Below are 20,104 nucleotides of genomic sequence, written 5' to 3'. Positions count from 1 at the left end.
AACTATAAATAACTATATTAGTTATTTACGCCATATAGTATTGTATAACTATATATAGTATTATAATGTTAACTGTATTAGTCACTATAACTATATATAACTATAAATGACAATAACTATAAATTTCCATTACATTCAGTACTTTAGATCGCTCCTAGCATCTCTCAGCTTCCAATCCGGCCTGGATTTCATTGCAACCATTTACTAGCCTTGGACAAGTTATTTATCTCCTTTCAATTTCCTGTTGGGTAGCACGGGGAGAACTCAAAGGTGCCCCAAGGGGATGTCTTAGTAAGCATCGTCGGAAGTAAGGAATGGAGGCTTTCGGAGAGAGCGAGGCTTTCACGCCAAGAGTTTCAAGCGAGGAGAGAGGTCCTCGTGGGGGGGACCCGGCGGCCGGGCGGAGCGGGGAAGGCGCCCCAGGCGGCGGGGCTGCAGCGCGCGGGGGCCGGTGTCGCGGGAGGATCGCGCCCCGGCCCCAGCAGGGGGCGCCGCCGCGCCTCACTGCAGCATCTCGGCGGCCCGGCCGGGCTGAGCTCGCGTCCTGCCGCAGTCCCCCGGCCGCCAGTCCCGGCGAGCGCCCGCGCCCGCGCCCGCGCCCGCGCCCAGACCCCGCCGCCCCGTCGGCGCTCGCAGCTGCAGCGGCGGCTCCCGCGCGCCCCCGCGGCCCCGAGCCTGGGGAACGCCGGCCGCGGCCGCGCTGCTTCGCGGTCCCGGGGGGCCGATTCCCAACTTGCGGGGGACCGCGGCTCTCCCGGGCCTGCAGAGTGTGAACAGGTGAGTGTCACGCACGCGCCCAGGTGGCTCTTTCGGGACGACCCCGCTTCCCCCGAGCGCTTGGCCTGCGGTCGGCCGTCCTGGCCTGGGGCTCGCGGAGAGCGAGGCAGCTGTGAGCGCCGGCGCCCCGAGCCTGCCAGCGCCCTCCCGGCCAGGCGGAGCCAATGCCCTCTTGACTCAGGCTGCAGGGCAGGGCGCTCCAGGTGGAGAGCGGGTGGCCCGCCGTCCGCGACGGGCTTGGTGATCACTCTGCGAGACCTGTTGCTTTTGGAGCAAAGCTGTCCCCGCAGGGCGTTCGTTGCACGACTACCCTGGTCGCGGCGGGGGCTGCGTTGCAAGAGGAGGGAGAACTGAGGAAGGGAGAGGAGGAGAACTTGATCTCAGAGCTGGAGAAGAGGATCTCATTCCCACCACCAGGCTAGACGCTTTGCTTGCCTAAACAGCTGCGCTTTATTTGATGACAAATACAGAAGTTAGAAAAACTGTTATCTTATAAAGATGCTTGCTTGCTACCCCCCCACCACCCACCCACCAGAGAGGAAGTGGAAAGCAGAAATTTTGATAAATATAGTCTTGGGAATGATGAATGAATCCTTTCTTTCAATAAATGTAAAAAAAAAAAAAAAAAATCAGGTTATTGGTGACCGAAATGTCACAGGTCTAACAGATTGTAAGCTCCTGGAAGGTAGCCACTTTTGTTTGTCTGTGGTTAGCATGATTGTGGAATGATCAATGAATGTATTAATAATGACTTAAGATTTGGAGGCTAGCTTCTTTTTTCTTCTTCTTCTTTCTAAGCTTTCTTTTAATTCTTTTATGTGTTGAGGGGGGCAATCACTATGCTTTAAATCTCTTAAATATTTACATGTGATTTTAGTTTTAGGAGCGATAGAAACTCAGAAGTTTTTGTGTTAGGAAAGCACCATCCACATAGTAAGTCGATGGCAGCTCCTAGACCCAGCCAGGATATTACTATACAATAATTAAAACAAATGTTTTTAGGCCCACGTTATGGAAGATCTTGGATCATAAACTATTTTGAACATCAGGAATTGGCAAAAGGTCACTTGTTGCAACAATTTGCACATTTATCTTTGTTTTATATCTTTGTCAAATGTAACCTCACATTTTTATGTGAAAAACAAGCTGTTGAAAGGTACATGTCAGCTTGTGTCTTCCTTTAAGTGATTTTTCTAAACATAAGCTTGACAATAAGCAGCTGTATCTTTATAAGTGAAAAAATTAACCTACACAATTTCTCTCTCTTATGTGAAATTCCTGTACTGCTGAGGCCATTTGGGAGTTAATGAAATACTTGACTTAGCAAATGTTTTTTTACAAATCACATTTGATGGCTACTTTCATGACTATAAATCAGATAGATAATTACTTAGGTTTTATGTGCATGGGAATGAGCGATTTTGCATGAAATAACAAATTGTTGTTTATACAAGCTTCAGACCCTCCCATGGTCTATGTTTCAAAGAAATGCTTGCCATTCTCATTTAGAATTTATATAGTTATGTATCTCAATATATTCTGCTTTTGTGATGCTTCTGTGATGAGACTCTGAGGTTTAAGCATAGGGTCTTTCCTTAATGAATACATTAAAATGACAAATAAGGAAATTCTTTTATCTTGAGCCAAAAGTAGGGGCCTGGACAAATTGCAGATGTTAAAGCTTCTGGTTTTCATACTATTAGCGATTACAGAGAAATTTTTTTTGTTACTGGGGGTGAGATAAACAATAGCTAATTTAGATATTGACCTCTTTATCCTTCAGAGGAAGCTCTGGTCCTTTGGGAATCAGCAAGTTCAAAGTTAGTTAGGTCCAAGTCCATGGCTAAGATACATCAGGAAGAAAACAATTACGCATTAATGTCTTTGTAGAGTACTTTTCGCAGGAGGATTTTTACCTTATCCTTTCTTTTGAGAAACTCTTTTGAAAAGTTGTAGATGACAAAACCCTGGCAGGAGCCGTTTACACGTTAGATAACAGATTTGTGTTGCAAAAATATCTTTGCAGTCTGAAAAAAAAAAAGGAAGAGAGGATGAAATGAATGAATCACTGATGTGATTAAGTTTAACATGATGAGAGTGAAGTCTTATATTTAGGCTTAAAACCCTGATTGCTGAAGTTCAGAACGAGGGAGTCTCCAGTTCCTGTGAGAGATGTGAGTCTTGCTGTGAGTGGCTGTGCAGCCACGGTGCCAAGAATAGAGAGAATCGTGATGAATTTTGATAGGTTAGTTTGTCAGGTCATATCTCAACTAGTGAACGCAGTGGATGCCATGTTTTTGGTGATCACATGACAAGTACCAGCAAAGAGGGCTGCGTGTGGTAAAGAGAGCAGGCAATGGAATATTGCTCAGCCATTAGAAACGACAAATACCCACCATTTGCTTCAACGTGGATGGAACTGGTGGGTGAGTGAAATAAGTCAATCGGAGGAGGACAAACATTATATGGTCTCATTCATTCGGGGAATATAAATAATAGTGAAAGGGAATAGAAGGGAAGGGAGAAGAAATGGGTAGGAAATATCAGAAAGGGAGACAGAACGTAAAGACTCCTAACTCTGGGAAATGAACTAGCGGTGGTGGAAGGGGAGGAGGGCGGGGGGTGGGGGTGAATGGGTGACGGGCACTGAGGGGGGCACTTGACGGGATGAGCACTGGGTGTTATTCTGTATGTTGGCAAAGTGAACACCAATAAAAAATAAATTTATTATAAAAAAAAAAGAGAGAGAGCAGGCAAGAGTCAAAAACAAGACCATACAGCTCATAAAGAACAAGGGAAGGTCCAGGTCTCCTTTTCCTAGGAAGTAGTAACCTAGGATGGGACAGAGGGTCCTAATAGCTGCTAGGCTACGTGAAGGCTTCTGAATGAATGTAAACAAAAATTTGACTTGATGTCTACTCACCAGCACTGACCCCAAGTTCCCGCAAGTGGTAAATCAGACGCGAGACAGTTGTCTGATGGCTGGAGGATTCCTTCGGTTGAGCCCAAGGCTCTTTCCAACTTCACATATTCGTGGTACTAAGAACCTAGTTGTCATTCCTACAACACTCACCTCTATATAATGTGCTTACATTGTATGTAATGTCATTTCCTAAGTATTGAACAGTGTTCAGTGTTAAAGTTGTTATAGAAAAGGAATCAAATATGTGTACCAGGGGCATTGTGCCCAGAAAAATATAAAAATATAAACTAGATAGTATATATCAATTCCTGGAACATGTATACCTGTCACATGACCCAATCATGTGATCTAGTGTGAACTGAGCCCAAATTTTTTTTTTTTTTCCTGAGCCCAAATTTGACCTTGAAGTACAAATCCAATCATTACAGTAGGATAGATTAAGATGAAAATATATTATTCAGCCCTATGGAATAGAAAGAATTCCAAATGTGACTCTCCCCATCATACGAGTTGTGTATTGGGTATTTAATGACACATGATAAATACAAGTATTCACATACTTCAAGTACTTGTTATCAGTTAGTGACCAAAAAACAGTGCCTTCATAAAAACACGACTTAAATAATGCTATTTTGTATGAAAATGCATATGTTTTAGAACCAAAGAGAACTGAGTTCAGGTAATGAGTCTGTCACTTATTAGTTGACTGGTTTGTGGTAAAGGACTATCACCCTTTCACAGGATTGCGATGGAGATCAAAATGGAAAATGTTGATCAAGGGAATGGTGGCTGGCATGTATAAGGTGCTTACTAAACACTAATTCCTTTCTTCAGTCACTTATGAGTCTCCAAATCTCTTTTGTTCAGGGATTGCAGATTTACAATGATATGGTGAATCCTAAGGCTGGAAGCAAAAAGATTTTCTCAGCTTTTTAGTTTGAACGACAGTGAATTATTTACGGACACCCGGCATGGCTAAAAGTGCAGAGGTCAAACTGGCAATATTTGGGAGAGCAGGTGTGGGCAAGTCAGGTAAGTTTTTTGTTATAGTCTTCGTACTCTGTGTGTGTGTGTGTGTGTGTGTGTGTGTGTGTGTGTGTGTCTTTGATACTGCCTCCTGGGATTAGACAGGATGATGGTTGGCATTTCTCATAGTCTCATGTGTTGCTCTTTTAGGTGAAGTCTCTTTCTCTTTATCTAGAACTTTTACTTTGCATAACCAGGTTTATGTACTTTTTTGCTTATTGATGATGAAGCAGCTCTGCCAACAATACACAAAGCAATGGATATATCATAGGTCTTGGTATTCTGAGGAAGTGTATAAAATAAACCTCCAAAGAAATCAGATTGTGGAAATGAAAAAATATAGTTTTCCTTTTTTCTCTATGCAAGATCCTGTGGGACCAACTTTGTATCTCGTTCATCTCGGTATTTGTAGCAGCCAGCCCAATGTCAAGCATGTGTTGAGTGCTTAATAAATCCTTGTTGAATGAGTATATCCTTTCAAGAAACAGAATTGCATTATTACCCAGCACTTCTAAAATTTGGGGGTTAGGATTGGGGAAAATGTAGAATTCACGACCTCAAGCAAGATAGCTATTGCCAGTGTCTCTGGAGTGAATTTAAATGATCGTATTGTGGCTTACACTAGTAATTCAGAGACTTTTTTTTTTTTTTATTCCTCACCTAAGAAAAGTCTTGTAAGACCTTAAAGATTAAGGGGGAAATTACAGATGTGAAAATGTATCTGATCCAATTTTGAAAAATGTATCTCAGACTTTATAATTAAAGAATACTGCTGAAGTAGATGTTGCTAAAATCTAAGGGCAACATGGCTTCTTAGACCACATTGTCTTGATCTCTTACTGGAGGAAAGAACCATAATTGACTTTGCACACAGAGCTCTGGGTTTAGGAAAAGACTCAAACAGATATCTAGTAGGAGCCTGTGTATAGAGGGAAATGCATTTGGGTCGTCCAATATAATAGGTAATCCACATAATCTTAAATAAACACACATGAGTAGTTTTTAATTCTGTGACCAACCTCTCTTTTCTAATCCAGCTCTCTGGTTTAAGTTCAGCAGTAAATCTTCCCTATTCTAAGTCTTTCTCTCTCTCTCTTTTTCTTTTAATTTTCTAAAAAGTGCTCTCTTCTGCGTCACCCTTTCTTCTTACTGCTCACTCTTGCCTCTGGCAGAAACCAAACAAAGAAAATAAGATAGTTGGCAAGGCTTAAAAACTGCCTTCACAAGATTGAAGATAGTTGAACTCCTCCCCATTAATCTCCTCAGTGTTTTCCGATGGCGTGAGAACCTAATTTCCGTAGCTGGTGGAAGGATCTGGAGAATGAGGAAGCTGTTCCAGTGCATGGAGAAAGAAGGGAAGGGACTGTGTGGGAGCCTGTGCTGCCAACAATAGCTTGTCTGAGTCCTTCGTGAGTGGAGGGTCTAGGCCTGGGGCTCCCTGTTTATTACTCATTCATTCAAACCTTACCATAGGCAGTAAAAGAAGGGAATTTTTAGAACTTTGATCATTTACCAAAATCAATTCCATATGGTTGGGAAAGTTAAGCATAAAAATTAAACTTTGGTGGGGAGAACTAACTAGCTGTATGTATAGCCACCCATTTCCTATCTTTACTGTCTCAGAGCAAGCTCCATACATCCTCTTCATCAAGCTTCATCAGCCTGAACTCTACCTATTTCTTTAGTCTTCTCTCAAATTGTTTCTCTTACTGCTTCAATTATTTCTCTCATTCTCCACCAACAGTTTCCCCTTAAGCATTTCTTTGACCACTGCACCATCTTTTTCTCTTTTCCAAACTTATAGAATGTGGGCTCTGGCCTTACTGTCTTAACTGTTTTTACCTTTCATACATTACCTAAAACATGGCAATCTTCCACTGTAGTCATGTTTCTGAAACTGCTTTTGCTAGGTCATGACTGATCAATAACCGACAAATCTAAAGGAACGTTTCCTAGTTCTAGTCTTCTTAGAACTTTTTTTTTTTACTATTTGGCACAACCACTCACTTACTGTTTCCTAAAATTCCTTCCCTCCCAGGCTCTCATGACTTCACATTGCTTGGCTTTCTTGCTATGGCTCCATTGTCTCTAACCAGCTGCTTTCATGGAGGGCTCTTCATTGGCCCACTTCTCAGAGCCCAGGGCTTTCAGGGTCCTACATACCCATTTTATGTCTTCTCACTCCATAATTCTCTCTAGGGGCAGTTCTTCACACCCACAGCTGAAGCTACACCTGCATGCACAATCTAGATTCTATTGACCATGGTTTTATTTTATGTAAAATACAGAAGTTGGACTTGTTCACTAAATTTCTAACTGGAAAGTCTTATAATTCTTAATGCATGTTCTTTGGACTGGTTTTTCCATCCACCTTATATACATTCTACCATTTGTATTTATTTTCATGTAGGCGACAATGACAATGATAGAATATATGCCTTAAACAATTGCTTTTTGTCTGTCATCGATACACAGTGTTTACCTATTTCGACATTAGACTGTCTTCCTGAGACCTGGTGACCACACCTCACATTTAAAGGTAGTACTGGTTTGACTTTTGCATGGGAGACAATTCTGAGAGTTTTTCGCATAATTAAGTGAAAGGAACCAGAGAGTACTTCGTATTTATCAACACTGAAACCTGATAGTAGCACTATTTAACTCATGTTTATTCTAATTCTTTATTAATATAGATATATGATATCTCTACCAGTAACTGTACCACACATTCACTTTTCTATCCTACAGGCTGTATCAATCTTTTTAAAAACTTTTAAAATTTAAATTCAATTAATTAATATATAATGTATTGTTAGTTTCAGAGATAGAGGTCAGTGATTCATCAGTTTTATATAACACCTAGTACTCATTACATCACGTGCCGTCGTTAATGCCCATCACCCAGTTAGTTACCTCATCCCCCCACCCCCTCCCATCCAGCAACCTTCAGTCTGTTTTCTATGATTAAGAGTCTCTTTTTTTTAAGATTATTTATTTATTTATTCATGAGAGTCAGAGAGAGAGACAGAGAGAGAGAGAGAGAGAGAGGCAGAGACACAGGCAGAGGGAGAAGCAGGCTCCATGCAGGGAGCTTGACTTGGGACTTGATCCTGAGTCTCCAGGATCAGGCCCTGGGCTGAAGACAGTGCTAAACCGCTGAGCCCCCCAGGCTGCCCTGATTAAGAGTCTCTTATGGTTTATCTCCCTCTCTGATTTCGTCTTATTCTATTTTTTCCTCTCTTCCCCTGTGGCCCTCTGTTTTGTTTCTTAAATTTCACATATGAGTGAGGAAAAATGAAATCTTGCCATTTGCAATGACATGGTTGGAACTAGAGGGTATTATGCTAAGTGAAATAATTCAATCAGAGAAAGACTCTTAGCATTATGATCTCACTTATAGTCTGTATCCACCTTATACGTAGCTTTTTTTTTTTTTTTTTTTTTTTTAGTCTGTACGAAGTTATACCTGCTAGGATGTCACTGCAGCTCCTTGTTTTCTCAAATGCCTCCCCACAGATCATCATGATCTTCCCATGGGCTCAACAATCTGTTTCTCTCCAGACACCCAGCAGAGGAAGCATTCTTGGAGGGAGCCAGCTTGTGATCTTGGAAAGTAGAAATGGAGTGTCTCTGATTGCACTGCTTCAGAGGCTTCAAGTCTTACATGTACCATCTACTTTTTCCCCACACTCACTACCAAATTAGAAATTGGGATAAAGATCATGTTGTCCATTTGCAATTAGAGAGCAGTGTAGACTGGAGTTGGGAGTAGGAGGTCTGGGGTCTCACTATTAGTCTGACTTCCAATTCTACACTTTATTAGTGGTGTGAACGTGGGAACTTTTTGGCAAGTTACTTAACTTCTCAAGTCCATCAACTATAGAAAGGATATAGGAGCACCTGAGTGGCCCAGTTGGTTAAGCCTCTAACTCTTAATTTTGGCTCAGGTCATGATCTCAGGGTTGTGGGATCGAGCCCCCCATTGGGCTCCATGCTGAGTGCAGAGTCTACTTTTCCCTCTCTCTCTGCTTCTCCCCCTGCTCACATGTTCATAAATAAATAAATAAATACATAATAAATAAATAAATAAATAAATAAATAAATAAATAAAATCTTTTTAAAAAGGATCTAATCGTGCCTATCTCAAAGAATTGTTAGTATTGAATAACCTATTAGATGCAGATGTCTTAGAAAAGCACCTGGCACGTAGTAAATGCTCCAGTATTAGCTTATAATATTATAGCTTTTCGAGGTATGCTCATTTTGATTTGTAAGTTTTCTAGTGAAAACATGCAATCAAAGATACATTTACATTCAAGTGGGCATTTTAGTTTTCATTAAATTCAGGAAGTTTATAAGGCAAAAATTCTATATTGCTACTTTGCATACCCTAAGCATGTACACATGCACAAACATACACACACACATGCACACACACAGATTTTCTGTACGTGTACATTTATGTACATGAGATTGCACATATATTAAATGAAAACAGCAATATCAAATTTTCAGCAGTATCCAATTTTCTCTGTCTTTTGAATCCAAAGTCTGGTTAATGTCAATTATGGTGTGACTACTAGTGATCATAACAATACTTCTTGTGGCTTATATCTTGAAAAAACAGCCAGAAATATGTTTGTGTCATCAATAAATCATCAGCCTTAAATTTGAAAGTGCTTCTGGTATGTAGTAGACAGCTTCTTAAGCCACATAATAGATAAGCCCTCTGTGTTTAAAACAGAATTTAACACTAACCAGAAATTTTTGGTTGACAGGTTGACCATAGAAGAGTTGTTAGCACAGGCAAAATTTAGTAATATGTTGATTCTTAAGGAGCACTGAAGGAACATGTGATGTGTGTGTGTGTGTGTGTGTGTGTGTGTGTGTGTGTGTGTATATATTATATATATATCAGTATTTACATGGTCTTCTGTATTGGGAGGATTCTTTCCTTTTCTGTCTAATTTTACCTTACAGTTCTGTCTTCAGGGGAGCTTGCTTGCTGACTCAGCATGGTGAGCACTGTGGGGGATGCTGCAGACCACAGAGCCACAGTGTCCCAGCCCATTCCATTTTCTCTTGCCCCAGCAGGGTAAACATTTCCTTTCACTGGCTGAGAGTAGAGCGCTAATAACATGGCATGTGGGACATAGATTTCCTTACTTGTGTGTGTCAGCCTATAATTTGACAGGCTCCAAGTGATTAAAGCAGTGCTACCTGCAATAAAACCTAGAATGCACATCATATTTATTTAAATGCTTCCCGGCTTCATCTTATTCAAATTTGTAGTAAGTGCGGGAGTAGCTGAGAGAAAAGCCACTGAAATTTTAAATTTAGTTTCACAGCTGACATTCTCATTTTAGAATTGAAATATTGTTGTGCCATCGCTAAATATATTTCTTGAAAGGGCTAGTCTCAAAGTTAATTGAGTAATGCTATCCTCTAATTCAAAAGCCAATTGGTGCACTCATCCGTGAAGGCTTAAGTTCATAGATTCAGATTGCTGAGTTATAAATTGGGGGCTGAACACAAACAAACTTGTGATATATTTTTACTTGGCACAGAGAGGAGTGATTTATTTTCCCCCTTTTTAATTTGTTTCCTTGTTCTGTTTGCTTTTCTCCTCTCTCTCTCTCTCAATTATAAAAAAGTTTTGAAAACCTTTTTTTTCATTTTATTTTTTAGTGGGACAGAGACAATTCTGATTTTAAATATGACTCTTCTAGTAAGTACCAAATACTGCTTTAACATATATGTGTGCTTTATGGCTGGGGTATGTACATGAGATTGCACATATATTAAATGAAAACAGCAATATCGAAAGTATCTTGAGGAGGTCAGTTTCCTTATGTTATACAACCAATCTTTGCATTTTAAATATTTGTTTATTTATGTTAGAGAGAGAGAGAGAGAGGGAGTGTGAGCTTGGGGGAGGGGAAGAGGGAAAGTGAATCTCAAGCAGACACCCTGCTGATTCTGAAGCCTGATGCAGGACTTGATCCCATGACCCTTAGATCATGACTTGAGTTGAAACTAGGAATTGGTTGCTCAACTGACTGAGCCACCCAGGCATCCCCCAACCTTGTATTTTAGAAGTTTTTCTCTATGTGTAGCTATATGCCAGTTCGTTCCATTTATTGAGAATGGCGTAGTATGATGCTTGAACATCATTTTCAAAGGACTTCTGAAAGAAGAAGAGAAAGATCTAGGCAGTTTGGAGTATATAAGCATCTCATTATGATCATATAATTATTTTGCATGCTTTCTCAATTACATAAAAACTAGGCAAAACTTAATGTTGTTCTATAATGCTTCTATGTTTGAAAATAAAAGTGATACCCCCAGCCAAATAGTGACTAAAATGAACTCATTGGGAAGATAAAACAAGTTGATCTGTGACTTCAATAACATGTAGGCTCCAGGTCCAGTTTCAAAGCCACAAGTATAGGAAATGGCCTCAGCTGTGTATATCACATGAAAGCACATGTGATTTGCACTGACAACACTCCTGTAGCACCTACTTTGTTTTTTGTTTTGTTACCTACTTAAATTCTCAATCAGCTCTTCAAGTTCTTGGTCATTCTTGCTTTAAAATTATATAACCTTAATGGTAAATTTTCTTTAAAAATTTGGGTAAGAAGAGGGACAGATTGTGTCTAAAGGTGGGTACAGAAATTCCACAGCTCCTGGACACATGTATGTGTGTGTGTGAGTGTGTGTGTGTGCATGCATTTCCTAGGCGGTTGTTGAATTTGAAGGATTATCAGAGATGAGGCCCATTGGTGGTTCCTTGTATAGTTAGTTGGGGGTTAGAGAAAAAAATTGGCTTTTAAAGGGCTAGGCCAACGAGAGGAAGTTGGCATTGAGACAGGTTTGGATGGGGCTAGAAAACTAGCTGTTTTCCTGTCATAAAATGTTAATGATATGGTTACCTGTGGCTTTCAAGCATTAAGACTTTCTTTTACCTGCAAACATAGAAAAGCAAAAAGAGATGAACAGCCTAGGTGAGTTGATTTTCATTTGTTTCTTCTATCCCAACAGGAACAAAAGGGTATTTTCAAATGGCAGGTGTATGTGTAAAAACCAGACTTTGGTGCAAGCTATAAGTCATACTGACCTTTATTGTATGCCCAGGAAGAAAAGCAAAGATAGGAAATGGTGAGGGTTTAGTAAAAGGAAAGAAAAAGAAATAATTAAAAGGAAAGAAGAAATTAAAATCAAAATCAGTTGTTAGTTGGTGGGTAAGCGTCTTTTAGGTTGGCAATGACCAATTCTTAGATTTTTGTTAAGGAAAATATAATGAAGGAGGAAACAATGTGGAAAACAAAACAAAACAAAATCAAGATGTTTATCAAAGCCAAAAGGACATACCTCTGTCCCTGCATTTTTCTATTGGAATATATTATTAAAATTCAGGTGTCCTTTATTTTTAACTTATGGCTAATTTATTCATTGGAATAGTTTCCTGTAGTTACTTGTCAGTCATCGCTTGGTTCCATTTTGCTCTCAACTTGTTTTCTTGGCAACTGACAAGGACTAACTTTAAGGAAAGGGAGTGAAGAAAATTGTAAATCATCCATGTAATTCCCCTTTTTATTCCTGGTATTTCTCCAACTTATGAGTTTGGGGAAATCAGCCAAATTTTCAAAGTGGTACTGTCCTTGAAGCCAAAATTCCAGTGCAAACGCATCTCTGTTGCTACAGCTGCCTTTGAAAATTGATGTGGTTTCAGAAAACCGGCTATAATTTCTTCCATCCCATTAAAAAATGAGAGCAGTTACATTATAAACACAAAGCAGTCTGAAAGGTAATTTCAGCATGGAGCAAGCAAATATGTAAAGCTTCTGTACATACCTATGAGTGAGAGGTTGTTACATAGATCACCCAGCTTCTTGGGGCACAGCCAAGTCTAGAATCCTAGTTTATGACTCTTGCAGTTTTGCTACTAAATGTTTTCATTCTGTATCACCTCATTCTTTTCCACATTCTTTTGAACACCTCCTTTTAGGAAATGAGGTGATCATTGGAATTTTAGGATATGAACCTTGTAAAACCTGATGAGTTTTGTTTTTATAAGAAATTTCCAATAATCAATAAATAACCAATGCATAGCAAATCCTCCTGGGACTCCTGGGTGTGTTGCCAGCCAAGACAGCTATCTGTGAGATTCTCAGCAACCTGCGTATATAAGAAAGTTCCCCTATAATGTATTTCATGTCTTACAGCATTGAATCAAGTGTAAAAAACTGATGAATCATCCTCTGCTAAGGAATACATTTCTTATTTTTTAAAAAAGATTTATTTATTTATTTATTTATTTATTTATTTATTTATTTATTTATTTATTTTAGAGAAAGAGCATGGGTGGGATGGGCAGAGGGAGAGAATCCCCAGGAGACACTCCGCTGAGCATGGAGCCCAATGTGCAGCTCCATCTTATGACCCTGAGATCACAACCTGAACTGAAACCAAGAGTTGGATGTTTAACCACCTATGCCACCCAGGCACTTCAAATTTCTCATTGTTATCAAAAGAATGTTTTATACTATGTCCTGTCAATATGATCTCATTTTTTTTATAAAAAAGCGCTCAACTGTACTTACTGAAAGAATTGGGGTTAAAACTTCAGGTTTAGCACTGCCTTCGGCCTAGGGTGTGATCCTGGAGACCCAGGATCGAGTCCCATGTCAGGCTCCCTGCATGGAGCCTGCTTCTCCCTCTGCCTGTGTCTCTGCCTCTCTCTCTGTCTCGCATGAATAAATAAATAAATCTTAAAAAAAAAAAACACTTCAGCTTTTTCCTGTTCATACCTCTTTTTATCATATACATTTACTTGCTTGCTTGCTTATTTATTTATATAGCAATACAAGTAGGAAGCTTTGAAAGTACTTTGAAAAATTACAAGTGTGATATGAATTCGGTCTTCATACTATCATGCTCTTGTTGTCAGAGTCTATGTAGTTCTTCCCCTATAGTTCCTTCACATTTCTTTTTGGACAAACAGTATGGTGAGTTCTCGGACTATCCCATTGCTGGAAGCCCGAGGAGAACACACAGTCCCGCAGATGGCTGTTACTCCTCCTCTACCGAGTACATAACATTCCAGACTGTTCCGAGGGAGCAGTTTCTATGCCTTAAGAGTTTGCCCTTTGAAATATGTGAAATGAATAAACATTGAGTTGGGGTTTTTTTTTGAGGATCAGTATGGAAGAGGTCAATATGCGAGAAGAGTTTAGGAAAGTAATTCAGACTTATGCCTTATTGGGGAAGGAAGCGTGACATGGTATATATATTTTTTGAGGATCAAATCCTATCCTTATTAAAAAATTAAAGTGTAAGACATGAAAATATTTTATTTATTTTTTATTTTTTTTTTATTTTTATTTTTTTTATGAAAATATTTTTAATTGAAAGGCTTCTCAAATAATATATAAATGAAAAAAAAGAAAAAAAATAATATATAAATGTATGTATCTATATATTTCCCTACAATCTTAGAATATATTTCACATTCATTCAGTTACTCATTTAACAAGTATCTGTTGGACATCACCTTTATGTTCTAGAGTAGTTGCATATGCTACAAAATTCATGTCCATTCCAACAAAGGAGAACAGTAGGTATATACCTACTCATCATTATGTCCCCAGACCCTCACACAATATTTGACACAGACTGGATCCTCAATAAAATGAATAAATTGAGTTAGACTCAGTGTGGGCTATCCATGCTTTATAATTTTATTAACAGAGATATATTTTAATGATCTCCTTATTATAACTAAGGTCATTTCCTCAGCTGCACCTGAATATCTCCAGTGAAAGGAACTCAGTATGACTTGATGTAGACCATTCTATCCTTGAACAGTTGGCAATCTGTTCCAGAGAAACAGAACCAACAGAATAAGGACACACACACACAATTTATTTATTTGCTTATTTATGCTAGCAAAACTGTTATCTATAGAGCAAGCTGGCAGGCTGGAAGCTCAGGCAGGAGTTAATGTTGTAATCTTTTGGCCAAATTTCTTTCACTCTGGAAACCTAGGTTTTTGCACTAAAGGCCTTCCAGTAATTGGATGAGGCCCACCCACATTATTAAAGTTAATCTCCTTTACTTAAGGTCAACTGATTGTAGATGTTAACCACATCCACAAAGTACCTTCACAGTTACTCTTACCGTAATCTGTGATTAAATCATTGGGCACTGCTTTAGCCCAGCCAAACTGGTACATAAAACTATCACAATAGTTATTCCTGCTTGTTACTTTACCTTTGGAACCAAAGGTAGTTCATTAGCTTCTACTCATTGACTTGAAGCTTACCCTCAGAGTTACATGGGGGCATTTCAATGCCTCTTTCTTGTGACAGCTCTTAAGACATTTGAAGATAGCTAGCGTGCCTGGACTCATGCTGAGTTTTCTCTTCCACAGTCTGGTTACTCATAGTTACTGCATTTGCCCTACAGAGAGTGGTTTCTAGCCACAGCACCATTCTGGCTGTTTCACTTGATCTGTGCACCCCATGAAGTATGGGACCTGGAGGAGAATGCAGACATTTCAGAAATGGGACATCCAGACCAGATCAAAGCACAGCTCTGAATCTGTGGCTATACATCCTGCTTTTGTTAAGATATCCTAAGGTCATTGTTGCCTTCTGGGTGACAGCAGATGCACTGTTGGCTCATGGGGAGGTTATTGCAAATGAAGTTTGTTTTGTTTTGTTTAGTTTTGTTTTAATATATGGTGTTGCTGTGTCAAATCTTCCCAAACTTATACTTTTGTACGTTTAGTCCAGGTGTAGGGATGCCTGGGTGGCTCAGTGGTTGAACGTCTGCCTTCAGGTCAGGGTGTAAATCCCAGGGCAGCCTGGGTGGCTCAGCGGTTTAGCGCCACCTTCAGCCCAGGGCCTGATGCTGGAGTCCTGGGATAGAGTCCCATGTCAGGCTCCCTGCATGGAGCCTGCTTCTCTCTCTCTCTCTCTCTCTTTCTCTCTCTCTCTCTGACTCTCATGAATAAATAAATAAAATCTTAAAAAAGAAAAATCCCAGCAGTCCAGCAATCGAGTCCCCCATAGGGCTCCCTGCAGGGAGCCTGCTTCTCCCTCTGTCTATGTCTCTGCCTCTCCCTCTGTGTCTCTCATGAATAAATAAATAAAATCTTTAACCCAGGTTAGAAGTTTATTTTCATCCTTTTAAACATAGTTTCGTTAGATTTCATCTATTCTCCTGGCCTATTCTGGAGACTTTTGGATCTAGTATATGTATCACCCTTCTTTATTTTCTGTCATCTAGAAATATGTTGGTTTTAAACATTATGGGCCCTTGATGCTCTTATTCATGCATAGAATTTTCCACTTTGGTATAATTTAGCTCACTGAAATGATTAAGAATCCCAATGAGTTTTTTTGGGTAATTTATAGCCAGTAAAGAAAAACAAAGGTCTTTGGCTCTAAGTGTGAGGACATTACCAGCATATCACATTACTTCTGTGTTCATTAAATAAATTCTATTTAGATTTGCCTTAGAAAGAGTGATGTGGGAGGATGGCTTACAGTTATAATCCCTTGCTTAATGTTATATTTAGCATTTCTTGTTTTTGTCTCATATTCTTAGGATTCAAGGTATATCATTATATAAAGTGCATAACCGTGATCAGCTTTTATTGGTCCAAGTATCTATTCTCTACAAAAAGTTGTTTTTTAGGGGCACCTGGCTGACTCAGTCAGGTAAGCATCTGACTCCTGATTTCAGCTCAGGTCATGATCTCAGGGTCTTGAGATAGAGTCTGCCTGAGATTCTCTTCTTCTCTCTTTGCCACACTCAGGCCACAAGCACTCTCAGTCTCTCTCTCTCTCTCTTTCAAATAAATAAATCTTGTTTTAAAAAAGGAAGGAAGTAATTTTTCAGACACTCATCCAGGATTTGAATGTACACTTCTGCACTAAAATGGAAGGATTTATGTGATTCGGAACTGCCACTGCAAATCCCCACTGAGTTTGGAAAGAGATTTTCTTCATTGGGTTATCCCAGTTGCTAGCAAACTTTAGCCTACCTCAGAATCACACGGAGGGCTTGTTCAAATACATGTTTCAGGACCCCATCCCCAGAGGCTCTGGTTCAGTAGATCTGTAGTAGAGTCAGAGAATTTGTATTTCTAACAAGTTCCCAGATGATTCTGATGCTGCTAGTCTGGGGACCACGTTTTGGGAACCATTGTGTTAAGCTTGCTAAGTACTCAATTTCCATTTGAAATAGGTGTTTGCAACATTGAAAATGCATGGAGCTCTTCTCCAGCTGTGTGTTAGAAACAGTGAGTGCCAGTCACTGCCATAAGTACTGGTGATACAGTGGTAAAAAAACGGATGGGCTATCTGCCCTCATGAGGCTAATCTGAGTGTGAGTGGATTAGGTGAGCCAAAAATACTCTCTGGGACAAAGCAAATGTGAGGTTTTTCTGAGGTTTCTTACAACTAGAATTTTTCACTCTATGGTAAGTTTTCTTTTAAAAAAAGAATATATACTTCAACAACTGTGACATGCTGAGCTTTGGTTTTGAGATGAGATGTTTGACAATAGTAGGGGTCAGTTCAGCTAAACTGCATTGTTAAGTGTCTGGAAATTAAACATATAGCCTAAGACCACAATACTGAACTTTCTATTGAGAGAAGCTAAGCAGTCCACATAGGAATTGAACCCATAACCTTGAACTTTTCATTAACACCAAGCTTCACCGTGTCAAGTTAAGGCAAATGTAGAACTAAAGTAAGATAGTTTTACTTTTGGAACAATGACTTGGAAAAATGATTTTTAACTGCTCTTTGACAGTGGCATTTATAAAACTTATGGAATGGTATGTAGAACTCTATTATTGACAAAAGTTCCTAAGTTTCCACTGTTGGGGTAGAAAGATAACATCTTTTTCTCAATGATGCATTTCCTTGTTTTTTAAAATATTTTTTTAAATTCTCTTTTGTTTTATGCCATTGGGCAGTAATTTAAGAGGAAAAGCCAAAAATTTAAAAAGAATAAAAAATTGTGAATATTTATTTGTCTGAAAACTATTTGACTTTTTTGTGCATTATGAACCCCATAAATTACAACTGAATCTAACAACTGAGCCAGCTTCCTAGTCATTTGGCAACACATGTTAAGTTAGAGGTTTTAAAGGAAGATTCAGCCATGCATGGTGATATGAGTAATGGTTATCTGTTCCAATGTCAGGGACATTTTTCCATTCAAATATTTTATAATCTTAAATTAATTTTTCCACAGTGTTCCAAAAGAGATGAAAACAGGAGCATAGCAACCATGAATTTGGATCTTTGAGTCCCAAAATTTAATCCATGATTTCCTGTCTCTCACTTATCAATTTACAAATGTTTATGAAATTTCCTCCTATGTTCCCAACTCTTCCACTCTCTCCGTCCTCCTATCTATAATGTCAATATTTGTGGGGGAAGTCCAGAGAACTATATCCTTGTTTTTGTCTTCCAAGACCTTAGTGCTTTGTTGGATATATGTATGACTTACAATTAGAAATCAGCTAGTGATAGTTTGTGTTCCAGCAGAATGATTGATTTTTATAATTTTTTATCCTGAAATGTTTTTAAAAAGAATTGTCAGAGTTGCAAAACAGTACAGAGAGTTCTCGTGTATGCATCACCTAGCTCTTCCTGGTGATAACATTTTATATAACCACAACGTATTATCAAAACCATGAAATTACATGGACAAAATGCCAATTGCATTGCATGGATACAACTAAGCTATAGATCTTAGAATGATTGATTTTTTTACTCAATTCTGGCTCAGGGCCCATTTGGAAAGACAGTTGGGGAGGAATACAGAAGGAGAGCCTTCAAGAAAGGATGGAACTCTTCATGAGTTTTCAAAAGGTGAAATCTGATAAACTACTTATCAGAAATTTATAGAGGTATAATTGCAATTTAGCAATTTAGATCATACATAACATGTTCTAGCAGTTTAGTTCAGACCATAAATGCTAGAGGAATTGAGAAAAGGAAGAGAAATCAGTGGAAAATACTTGGAGAGACCTTGAAGGAGGCTTCTCTCTTATTTCTTATCTTTCAAGATTATGATGTTTTCCTCATACCAATTCACATATGTCATGAATGTTGGGAATTAGAAGGGGGGAAAAGGACAACAAAGTGAAAGAAAGAGATAGGAACTGAATGGTAGTCAGGAGAGAAGAGCTTTCACCATCATGCTGGTTCAGTTCCAGGAAAAGTCCTCTAAAATATGCCCAGAGCTAGTTCAGCAGTCCTCATTCCCTTCAGTGGCAGAAGCACAGTCTTGGAGCCCAACAGATCATTTGGGAACTGTGTGTGTGATTAGCTTACTTACCTTTGGGGAGCCCAGTTTCCTCTTCAGTAAAATACAAATGATAATAATTATCTTATATGTGGGCTCTGGTGCACCCAAACCGAATGAGATCTAATAATAGTCAGCAATAATAATAACTAGCTAATGCTTACAGCATCAATTATAAGCCAAGCACTATTATAGGGCACAACACATATGACCCCAAATAATTACCTCAACTGCTCTATAGATTTGGCCCTATTACTATCCCTTCTTTACAGATGGGTAGCTTGAGGTCCCAAAGAGTAAGTAATTTGTGCCAGGCCACACAGGTAGTGACTGGATTCTTGCAAAGGTGGAATTCAAACCCAGGCATTTTGCCTTCACTGTCTGTCCTTTTATCTATGATACTTGTGAAGTTTTCTAACAAAATGTCAACCACAATACTAGAAATACTCCATGAGTGTTTTCTTTCCCTCTCCTGCCCCCCTTCTCTTCCTCAGTACTTAGAAGCACTCATTTAGATAATTTGGTATCTATGAAAACTACTTTATTTACTTGATCCATTACTAAGGAAAATGAGGAACCAGAACAGAGAAGACGGTGATTACTAAGAGATCTTATTGCCTTATATTACATTTTTATTCGGCTCAGTTTTAAAAATAATATTTCTATTCCAAATTCTGCCTATGATTTCATGCTAAAACCTCTCATTTGGCTTTTGAGACCCAGCAGTATGTGAAGGAGGTGCTAGGAAGAAGATGGAAATTATAAAGACAGAAGAGCCTAACATTGCATATGTGAAAAATGTGAAGTGTGTTAAATATCCTCAGTGGGAAGGGAGGATACACTAATAAATTGACCTGGAAGAGCCCCAAAAGCAAAACTCAGAAGCTTTTTAAAAACATGAAAGTCCTAGCATGTCAACATTAAGGAAAATATATAGTCAAGTCAAAATTTTAAAATGATGTGTGTTAGAAATATTGGATTGCAGAGATTTCCTCCATTATTTGTCACAATAGGAGAGTGTTGTTTTTCTTCACTGAAATACAA

The 20,104-nt window shown here is 39.1% G+C and overlaps 1 protein-coding gene across 5 annotated transcripts in view; it reads left to right on the top strand.

The window, feature by feature from the left end:
- The first annotated feature begins 638 nt into the window (after positions 1 to 638).
- RERG (RAS like estrogen regulated growth inhibitor) overlaps positions 639 to 20,104 on the top strand; it is a 113,152-nt gene continuing 93,686 nt past the window's right edge. The window contains exons 1-2 of one of the 5 annotated variants that reach the window (XM_038576897.1): positions 639 to 777; positions 4,568 to 4,732. In XM_038576897.1, coding sequence (XP_038432825.1) covers positions 4,672 to 4,732 — 61 coding nt within the window. In that variant the 5' untranslated portion in view covers positions 639 to 777; positions 4,568 to 4,671. Of the gene's footprint in view, positions 778 to 1,002; positions 1,195 to 2,988; positions 3,204 to 4,567; positions 4,733 to 10,414; positions 10,455 to 20,104 lie in introns of those variants that run through there. The other 4 variants (XM_038576899.1, XM_038576900.1, XM_038576898.1 and 1 more) reach the window with 4 other exon arrangements.

This window comes from Canis lupus, chromosome 27, assembly GCF_011100685.1.
Source record: "Canis lupus familiaris isolate Mischka breed German Shepherd chromosome 27, alternate assembly UU_Cfam_GSD_1.0, whole genome shotgun sequence".
In the NCBI taxonomy this organism is placed as follows: Eukaryota; Metazoa; Chordata; class Mammalia; order Carnivora; family Canidae; genus Canis; species Canis lupus.
The sequence above is the reverse complement of the archived record's forward strand: the minus strand, read 5'-3'. Positions and strand labels throughout refer to the sequence as shown.